This window comes from Ochotona curzoniae, unplaced genomic scaffold (genome assembly GCF_017591425.1).
Source record: "Ochotona curzoniae isolate NIBS_2020 unplaced genomic scaffold, NIBS_Ocur_1.0 contig_1427, whole genome shotgun sequence".
Lineage (NCBI taxonomy): Eukaryota > Metazoa > Chordata > Mammalia > Lagomorpha > Ochotonidae > Ochotona > Ochotona curzoniae.
In genome coordinates, this window is record NW_024465084.1 from 19,499 (window position 1) to 30,977 (window position 11,479).

At 35.7% G+C, this 11,479-nt stretch overlaps 1 protein-coding gene across 1 annotated transcript; it reads right to left on the reverse strand.

Annotated features, from left to right (window-relative positions):
• Nucleotides 1-2,145: 2,145 nt before the first annotated feature.
• Nucleotides 2,146-3,051, reverse strand: LOC121147028 (putative vomeronasal receptor-like protein 4). The gene has a single exon (XM_040966703.1). It carries the CDS (start codon nucleotides 3,049-3,051, stop codon nucleotides 2,146-2,148), a length of 906 nt encoding a protein of 301 aa, XP_040822637.1.
• Between the last annotated feature and the right edge of the window lie 8,428 nt (nucleotides 3,052-11,479).

Genomic DNA, 11,479 nt, shown 5'->3' on the forward strand with positions numbered 1-11,479 from the left:
ACTCCTTCAGTGTTTGAGGATAAATGCACAGGTAGGCAGATATCCACTTCTGGGTAAAGTGTGCCTCCTAGCTGATTTTCACACACACACACACACACACACACACTATGTTTTATTCTTAAAGGGTACATGGTATGTATAGGAAAAAGTAAATATGCTTTTATAATTTTAATCAATGGTCTTCTTCATCAGAGATAGTTTCCTAGATGGGAGAATTTTGAAACTGTGTAATGATATTTATTATGCCTTCTTTAAAACAGCAAGAAATTTTATGGGGAGTGGATTGGTCCCTACAAAAGGCCAAGGTATAAAGCTACGAATACTTTAATTCGACTTCTCTCTTTTCTGTTCCATACAGAGTGCCAAGTCCCCATGGCTGATTTCCATGGAAGAAACAACTATTTCATGTATGTCAGTCTAGATTTCTTACAAATTCTTTCTCAGCCAATGCATTGTTTGTGCATGCAAAGGCTGTTGATTTTTGTGTTCATTTTATATCCTGAAACATTACCAGAGGGGAAAAAAAAACATGAGATAAAAGACAAATGCTTGGGAACAGCATATACTGACAAAAAGCCAGGGAAAAAATCAGGAAAACTCAAAAGAGTGCTCTAGTTTGGTGAGACAAAAGCCAAGTAACCAAGCATATGTATCTTAGAAGTTCCCAAAGGTGTTGAAAAAGAAAATGGATTAGAAGGCCTATAACAGCAGAGACCTTCCCTAATATGGAAAAAGTTCTGTAGGGAGCACATAGAACTCCAAATGAGCATGATATGAAAACAACCTTCACAACAACACACTAGAGTAAATCTCTCAACATTAATAGAGAGGAGCTTCTAAGATGTCCATGAGAGAAAATGTCATATGAAATTCAGAGGATCTCCAATACTATCAACAACTGATACCTCATCAGAAACCTTACAACTAAAAAGAATGCGGAGAATAAGGCCAGGTCATTAAATGAAGAGACTTCCAACCAGAATATCTTATTCACCAACATGAAACAGAGACCTTCCAATACAGACATTTAAAGAATTTGCCACAATACATGGAGGCTTAGAAATAATGCTTTAGGATGCGCTACGCACAAAAACGAGAATGATAATCACCAGCCCTGAAATTTAGACTGCAGGCCTCTACCTGGGTTGCACTATGACTTCTCTTTTGTTTTTATTTCCCACCTACCATCCTAGGACTTCATCATTTTCAAGGTTCCATGCTTCTTTACCAGGTTCCTGTGTTCATTCTCAGGCATGCGCTTCAAAATCCAACATTGTGATTCATACTTTGCTTATTCCCTGTGAAAGCATAGGTGAATCTCTCGCACATCTATTTAACTATATGCTGCTTTTCACCTTGCAACTTTTGGAAATAATGATCAACACTTTTGTAGGTGGGTCTCTACTAGAACGTGTTAGTCTTTCCATGAATAAATTGAAGTCATGGGAATTGGGGAGATGATATAACTAAGGATAAACCATCATCACAGAATGCTCAAAGTACATATTGTCAACATGACTTAGCTTTTATTTTGCCTAGATCATAGAAGCTGAAGGAATTATTTTTTTTCATATTTTTCTACAGATGAAGTTTTTCATTCACTTTCTATTTTCCATGCATAGTCACTCTTAAGAAGTAGAGAACTAGGCTTTATCTCCTAGAGCATGAAATTTTAAATAAATTATTTGCTCTATAAAATAAAGTGTCCCCTTCACCTCACTGCTTTATCTAGTCAATAATGGAATTGTCAGTAAGAACACATGCTTATTATTTCACATTTTGGTTAACAATTGCTAAAATTATTCATTTATATAAAGTTAAGAAATCTCAGATAACTATTACACACAGGTGTAAGATTTACATCACTTTCCCAACACAAAGACAAAGGGATTAAGTTTCAGAAAGAGTTCCAAAAGCAAACTGAAAAACTACTTTCATTTACCGTATTATGATAGTATAAGGGACAGAAAGGTTATTAAATTGAGAACTTCGAATCATGAGAGGCATATAGACTTCAACAGCATCAAATTACAAAATATTACGATATAAGACAAAACCACGAGACAAAATCTTGCATATTTAAACTGCATGAAAATCTTAGATTTTTTAAATTACTGGACAAAAAAAGTTGTAATATTCTTTTCATCAATTTAACATTGTTTTCATACCAATCACATTTTGCAGAATGCCAATTAACCTTTTATCAGAACTAATAAGCACCAAAGGACTCACAGTGGCGTAGATATTTTCCACAAGTCTCTGGATATCCACGACAACTGGCTCATATTTCCAGAGTATGGATGAGAAGGATGCGATGGTCATATCCACACAGTACATAATCACAAAGAAACTCACCAGCACTAGGACAGTACACGTGGCCTGTTTGGCAGGGGAGATTCTTGGGGAAATGCTCGTGCTGTGAAGGTACTCAGACTTCCTCTGATGGCTACATAAAAAAATCACCATGTACATGCTGGAGAGCAGCATCATTCCTATAAAGAAGACATTCTGAGACAATATAAGTGTGAGAAATAGTGTCATGATGACAGAGTTCATTGAGGAAAGTGAGCAGTATTTACTGACATCGAGTAGATTGGTCCTGTTGGAATAAGCTACTGCATAGATGATCATGTTGCTATTGGAAGACAGGTTGAGGGACCAAAAAGAGAAGAAAGCAATGACAATATAACTTGTGAGTTTGTGCTTAAATCTTGACAAGTAGGAGTTGGGACTGATGATGATGACCTGAACGATGCTCAGGAGACAGGTGGTGGAGATGGAGAGATTCCGTGTCACCCTGCTCACATAGTATGAAACCTTACATTTAAAGTCGCTTGGAAAATTCACTGACTTGAACATGTGTGCAGACAAAATTTCCACTGTAGTAAGCAGCATCACTAAGTGCACAAAAGCCAGGTGACATTTGGTTATATCAGTGGGCCTTGGCCTATGAGCCTGGTGGAATGTGAAGATGTGGAAGACAAGGAGGAAGGCATTGGCTGATATCCCAATGCCAGCTTGGAAAAAATACACGCGTTTTAATGATAACATAATTAGATAGTTTGTATATCTCTGCACACCTAGGACATTTTACATGCCTATAAAACAAAGAGAGACCTCATGTCATATGTTTTCTTTTTTATGAAAGTCACCACAAATCATCCTTTTTATTTTACCCACACATTATGAGCCCTGAATGCAAACTGGAAATTCCTGGATTTAAAATTTCTGCACTACTTTTTCTACAATAAGTGTTTTGTCATTATATTAATGTTTGACTCTTTTAAACCTCTCAATTTTGGCATAAAAACAACCCTCCAGAAAGCAGTCTTACTTTTAATTTGCTCTTTCTAAACTTTTTGAGGTACTCTGAAGAAGCACACACACACACACACACATCTTATCTTAAATAATTAACATTCAGGAATGGATGGAAAAGGAAAAGCACTCTTCTACAGCCACATGACTTGCATGACTTAAGGAAGGACACACTGTACGTTTGGATGGTTGGTGAACTTTCTTAAAGGCTTTATCTGGGAAAGCAAAAACACAGGTGTATCAGAACTGATAACTGATTGCTCCATAAACGTGAGCATTCACGCTCATAACAACATGGGATTAGCATAAATTTGACCAAGTGATTGGATCTTTAAGTATTTGAAGACTCACATTTGATTTCAATAATATATTTAAGCATGGAACATATGTGTGCAGTCATTTTTCTTACTTATATATGGGCTTATATTGGCTTAATTCATACATTCTTAGCCATGCAGTAAAATGAAATAATTATATAAAGGATACTGGATAAGAATTTCAGTACTTTCCTCATCTAACACAGAAATATTTGGGGGATTATTCCTAACTAATTTTCCTCATTCTGTAAATACCAAAAATGCCCTGAAACAGATTTGCTCCTACAGAGCATCAAATATCCTCCTTTCCCCATGAGGCTGATCTTAATATATAAATTAAGTGAGAAAAGACCTGCTTACTGTGCATGAATATTAACAGCTAATTTAAAATATTTGCATGATTTACTTGAAAACTGCTTTAATTCACATAACCTAACAACTTTCATTGTCTACATATGTCATACATTTAACCCTAAAATTCTCCTTTATTATTTATTTGAGCTTCAAATTTTTTTTTTCATTTTATGTTTGGATCTGAGTAATCTGGTAGTGGCATCAGGGAACAATTCATGAATTTGTAATAAAATATTACTCTCCTGAGAGAAATAAGGGTAAGAAAGTTTGGACATGATAGCCTATGTTAATCTCATTGTAAACAGGAATTTAGTTCTTCTCTTAACAAAACAATCATTCCTGAAATCTGAATGTGGAACTCGGTTCTCAATGCATGGGGTGACAACCTGGGTTGTCTAGGACTGAAGTGAGGCCCAGGGATCAATAAGGAGACAGAAAGTGTGGACAATACTCACCCTCTTTATTTTGACTTTCATATTAAACTCCAAAGTGTTTATGTAATCATAGATCTTGGCGAAAAAAATACCACAAATAATTGAGCCAGGAACCAAGAGACTGGTGATGAAGTCCTTGGGCTTGCATTAGACATGTACACAATACAGAATAATTATAACGATACTGAACAGCCATCTGTAAAAAATGTAGGGGTGAGACAGTATCAATGACAGGTTCAAAAAATAACAAACAACCAAACAAAAAATTACAGGTTAAATCAAGGCAAACATGTGGTATCTAATCTTTTGGGATTCGCTCATTTCCCTTAGCATTATAGTTTCCAGTTGTGCCCATTTAGCCACAAAGAACTGCATTTTGTTTTTTTTTTAATAGCTGAGTAGTATTCCATGGAGTAGATGAACCAAAGCTTTCTTATCCAATCTTCTGCTGATGGGCATTTTGGTTGCTTCCATGTTTTTGCAATTACTGATTGTGCTGCAATGAACATAGGGATGCATGTTGGTTTGTCGTAAGACAGGTGTTTTGGATATATTCCTAGGAGTGCTATTGCTGGGTCATATGGTATGCAGATTTTGAGTTGTTTGAGTGTTCTCCAGACTGATTTCCATAAAGGCTGTACCAATTTGCAGCTCCACCAGCAGTGGAGTAGGGTTCCCTTTTCCCCGCATCCTCGCCAGCAAGCGTCGTTGGTGTTCTTGTTTATGTGGGCCAATCTTGCTGGTGTTAGGTGGTACCTCATCGATGTTTTAATTTGGATTTCCCTTATTGCCTGGGAGCTGGAACATTTTTTCATATGTTTGTTTGCCATTTGGACTTGTTCCTTTGTGAAATGTTTGCCCATTTCCCGTGCCCATTTCTTGAGTGGCTTGTTTGTTTTGGTTTTTTGGTTGTTTTGAAGTTTCGAAGAATGGAACTTGCATTATTTTTAACATATTGTTTACCCAATACTATGTCAATTAATTCCATAATGTTGTATATTGATACTGAGGCCTTGTTGGGGCTTTTAACTGACCGGATCTTTACTCTGTTAGACCTATCTTCAGACCATAGAAGGTCTCCCCAAGAGGCCACTGAACTTATCTGGACAATAAGACGCTGAACTTTATGCTAGGCATGTGTTTGCAAGCAATGAATCTCAACTGAACTTGAACTATGGTTATGCAACAAGGTGGAGGAATCCACCATGGGGGGAGGGGTATGGGAGGGGTGGGGGGAATCCCCAGCGCTTATAAAACTGTACTACATAATACAATGTAAGCAACAATAAAAAAAATTTTTTGAAAGAGAAAAAAAAACAATTATTAAATCTGTATTTACGGAGTTATAAAAAAATAAATGTAGCTAAAAAAATAAAATTTATTATGTATTAAAAAAATGTAGGGGTGATTTGTATGGAAGGCATATTTTAAATATGATTTTTCAAAAGAAAAAAATGACCAGAGAGCAAGTAGAGAAAGAGGGAATCCTCCACTTAATACTTAACTCACCTAAATATCTATTTAGTGGTGGCTGGTCCTGTCCAAAATCAGAGCTGAAGAACTCTATGTGGGTCTCCCATGTGTATAGGAGGTCCAAGTACTTTAGCCCTCAGTACTACTTCCCAAGTGAATTAGCAACAAGAAATTGCATCAGGAGCATGAAGTGACCAGAACTTTATCTTGCACTCTGAGATGGGATGCCATTGTACCTTCTGGCAGCACAATCACTATGATTTTCCAATATAAACCATCTTTCCCCTGTTAATCACTGTATCAATTACTAAAGTATTGTTCTAGTATGAATAGAAAATTATAGTTGCATTTATGAGTGGATATGGAATGATTGTAAACTTTAAAACTATGAATATAGATGATAAAATATGTTACTTTTTCATTAAGTTAATCACCAGTTATCTTCGTCATAAGTTTTACCATATTTCTTAAGACACATAACATGACACTAAAGTGTGTTCTCCCCAAGAAACTGTTGAATTCAGCTGGGCAATAAGATACTTGACTCTATGCATGGCACATGCTTGCAATGAAAGAAATAAGACTGGATTTGAACTGTAATACTGCAATAAGGTGAAGCAATCCACCATGGGGGGGGAAGGCACGGGGAGGGGAAGGGGGAACATCAGAGCCTACAAAATGTTGCTATAAAATGAAATGCAACAAAAAATATATGTAAATAAAAAAAGAAATATTATAACCACCAAAAAAAAAAAGAATTTCAGATGAAGAGATAAATGTTTCTATGTTGGTACTGCTTATTAATGGAATTGAATCAGCTGGCAGAATCATCAGATAAACATCTTTTCAACCATGATTAACTTCATACAAGAATTTCTTTAATAAAAAGTACAAATGCCAGAATGTTACTGTATGATAAATATCCAATAGAAATGAATTACTTCAATGTGTCACTATTCCTTGGGTTAAACACAGATTCATAATCCCAAATTTTAATTTCCATGGCCTTTGAAGAAAAACATTAACTAAGAGTCATATGGCTGGATAGGGAGCAGGCAAAAATACATCAGGACCAAACATAAACTGTGAATCTGGGGAACCCCAAATCTTCTCTCAGAAATGCTGCCTAAAAGTGCACTTTGAAAGCATTATAAATAAATAAGTAATAGAATAGAATAAAACAGTTATCAGGGCAAATCCCATGCCTACCTGATTATCACACAAGAGGATGTGACAGCCCTATCAATCCTGTCATTTGGTGAATTCATAGAAAAATAAACAATAGGATCTGTGTTCACGATCTCTAACCCACTGTGTCCAGGGTACCTGAATTCCTCTCTCTTTAAGCCATGAATTCATAAAGCTTAAAATGAAAATTTTAAAGCCTATTAATCAATGATATTTGAAAAAAATCAATAGATGTTATACCTGTACAGCCAAAAATGGATAATTTCTCTCAATTCACTGCATTTTATTCACAACAATATCATGTTTGCTTCTTAATTTTCTTTCATTTTACATGCTCTTAAACACTAGAATTCCATTGTGACTCAAACTTGACAGCATTCTTGAGAAAGCTGAAAGATTTATGCAACTAAATTAAAATTGAATAGGAACTTTTCATGCATAAATCTTTTAGAGGTCAAATTCAATTGAATCAAGTAAAGGAAATCAGAAATATTGATGTGGTGATCATTGTTCATTATATATATAATTCCCATCAGGTATTGCAAATTATTTCTCTTACTTCTGTAAAAATTTTAACATTCTGAGCAGTATTACAAGTCTGCTAATTTTATTTTTAACTTATTTTTATGATACAGTTCCATAGGATCTGGGATTTCCCTTCCTCTGTTCCCCTGCCCTCTCCCCCACCAACGTGCCCCTCAATTTTATTACAGTAGTATCTTCCTTCATAAATAGTACTAAGTCCATCATTCTGCTGTTTCAGCTGATCTTTATACTGTAGATATGAACGATGGCAAACAGTTATTACCCTATTGCCAAGATACACTTCGAAGTAGAGATGCATGATGCATTGTTCAGTTATATCTGGATATGATAGTCCCTACTACACAGTTGCCATATACACCACTAAGTGAAAAGCCATAAAGTAAATCAACAGCAGGAAGAAAAACATGAAATTTACAACAACCAGAAGTTAAATAACATGTTACTGGATTACCAATATCACTGAAGACATGAAAAAGAAAAATAAGAAGGTTCTTGAAGCAAACAATGCTACTGTATGATCAATGAGTCTGTGCAGAATAATAAGAAAAAAATGGCACAAAGAAATGAAATGAAACCAAAAATATGTAAATCCGTGAAATATAGCAAAACCAGTATTGAAAAGGCTACGATCTCACATTTTGTATAAAGGTCGCCTTGTATCAGAGAGAAAATATAGTATTTGTTCTTTCTAAATTGACTTATTTCACTGAGAGTAACTTTAATTTTAAAAACTAAATGCAAAAATCAAATATATTTTAAGAAAGTATTTGAGGGGCCAGTGTGATATATGCTTTCATGCATTTTTATGTAAACTATTATTTTAAATAAGACAGCATATTTTATGGAAAGAAAATTATGTTGTCAACAAAACATATAATAGAAACATTTTCATCATTACCCATTGAAAGCACTATAATTTACCATTAAGAGCATCTTAATTCTTTATGTATCCCAGAGGTGGAAGAATGGTAAAATTATCTGAAACAGCTTAAAGTACTTCCAAACATTGGAAAACAAAATAGGTATAACCAAAACATACTGAATTAGTTCAGGTTTAGTCCATCTCATTAGCTAAAATTTAATTGAATCAAATAAAAATGGATAAATTGAAAATAATTTGAATAAGTAGAATTGCCACTGTACTTTTACAAACCTTTTCCTATATGTACTTACACAATTCATAAAGTAGATCATTTTATCAACCTAACATTGCTATCATGAACAGAAAATTTTCCTAATATTTTCCTGAAAATTACTCTACTTCATCCCAGACCACTCCTGCTGTTATTTCTGTGCATACCAAAGAGAAAGACACTCACCCAGCTAAGCCTCTGATATGAATACATTGTGAGATGAGTCCTCAACTTGTGGTTATAGGGAAAGGATGACACCAGCTCATCTCCTTCCAGGCCCATCACTGTCATTTCACCTGTACAAACAGGACAGCCCTGGTCTTGACATCCTTAGAATATGAGCCACCCCAGGGAAAAAGTGAACTTTTCTGCTCTCTAGGAGACAATCCAGGAGAGCAGCTGGCTTCCAATATTCTCAGTTGTGGACACATTTCTCCAAGGCAGGCCTGCCTGGGCAGGTTGTCTATTCTCAGTCATTGTCAACCAACAAGAGGAAAACAACAAGTTGACTTCGTTACAAGTACAAGCCACAGCTGATTTCTCAAGCTGCCCCCACTTCTCCAGGAGACTAGTGGTGGAATTCCCCTGATCCTGCTGTGGTGTCATCATCTCAGCAAAGCAACACAGCACTTGTAAAGCAGTAACACACCCCTCCCTCAGTCCTATTCAGGAAAATATTTGTCACCAGGGAACACATCTCTGATCCAGAGCACCTGTGATGGCTGCATTGAAAGCATAATTCAAGCTGCATTCCCTACACTTTATTATACTCCAGGGCAAATTCATTTCTGGGAGACTGAAAGGGTACCCTCCACTTCAGCAGTGCAGAGGGCCAAGGTCAAGATAACTTAATGGAGATGCCACACCCTGCCTGCTGTGTTGTTTCACCTTCAATCTCCTTGGTCAGTTTCACTCAATCCATTTTATTCCACACACTCAGAAATACAGGAACTGGACTCTATCAGCTACAACCTCAAGACACCTTTTTGTTACAATTTGCCTAAAGGTGAATCTTTAACCTAATTAAAACAGCCACATCTGGTCTTCTTTTTACATCAATACGTCCCAATTTTAAAGTGATATTTATCTTCTTCACAAACATATCCACACCTGCACACAACCTATAAGATTCTTAATCCATTCTGCTAGACCTTTCAAGCATCCTCTTTGACTCACACTGGAACCATTAGCCAGCTAAGCAGTGTGAGGCAGACTTTTTCCAGTCAAATATAAATATTACTTGTCCAAGATAGAGAATGCTGTGGAACTGACATGCTAGGTCTGCCCTACAACGCTCACATTGCACTAGCTTTTATTTGCACCTGTTCTCACTAGTCCTGGCACAGGTAGTTGGCCCTGAGCACAGGAAATTTCAGAATAACATAAAACAAGGAGAAAATCTAAACTTGAATGAAGTAAAACTTTCACTATCAGATGCAATTAAACTAATGTACATCATTTAAAAACTATATTTATATGTTTATTTTCTATTTTATCTTTCCGTGATGCACATTCAAGGATAACACGATATGTGTTTCAAGATTTCTTTTGATATTTAATGCAATATAAAGAGCTTACATTTACTATGTTGCATTTTATAAATTCACTTTATTGACAAATAATGTGTCTTTTTTATTGTTTTTTGGATACAGTTTAGTTGGCTGTGGGCTCTCTCCACCTCAAAGTTCCCTCCCCTCCCCTCTGTTCTCTCCGGGTTCATAATGTGTGTCTATCATGAATTTTCCCAAGTCCATCATAATTCCACTAGAGTGTCTCCAAGCCATACAGAAGAATAACTTTTTGTTGTAGATTAATTCTTGCATCCTGGGGCCCTAATGTAGGTACCGTGAGGATCAGGCCTTTGTTATTTATGGGCCATACCAATAATAGTTATATGTGGACACTGACTGTCTCAGGTGGTTATAAACAATTCACCTCTTGTGGATGGTTAATTAATGAATTACATCACAAGTTCTTTTTACATTAAATACAAGTATAATTAACATTAACTAACAGAGTAAGATTCACATATGATATCTCTACATTTGATATCAAATTATATCATATTAGAACAAACATATGATATCTGACCTTTTAGGATTGGCTCATTGCCCTTAGCATTATGCTCTTGATATGTTTGTTTTGATGTTATTGTTGTTCTGGGGCTCTCTGTATATTCTGGAAATTAGCCCTTTTTCTTCTGTATAGTGTGCAAAGATTTTCTCCCACTCTGTTGTTTTCTTATTTTTTGTGTTGTTTCCTTTGCTTTGCAGAAATTTCTTAGTGTAGTCCCATTTGTTTATTTTGGTCTTAACTTCTTTTGCTTTTAGTGGTGTTTCTAGGAAGTTTTTGCCCACTCCTATGTCTTGCAGAGTATGTCCAACTTTTTCTTCCAAAAGTTTGATAGTCTCTGGGTGTAGGTTTAGACCTTTAATCCATTTAGATTTGATCTCTATGTATTATGAACAGTGTGGGTCCTGGGTCTTATTTCTACATGCTATTAGCCAGTTGTCCCAACAGCATCTATTGAAAAAATCCTTTTCCTGGATTGTTTTTCTGTTTTCTTGTCAAGGATGGTTCAACATATGTAATGTTATAAGCGTGATACACCATATCAAAAAATTCAAGAAGAATCATATGATAGTCTCAATAGATATAGAAAAAGCTTTTGACAAAATCCAATATCACTTCATGTTAAAAACACTAAATAAAGTAA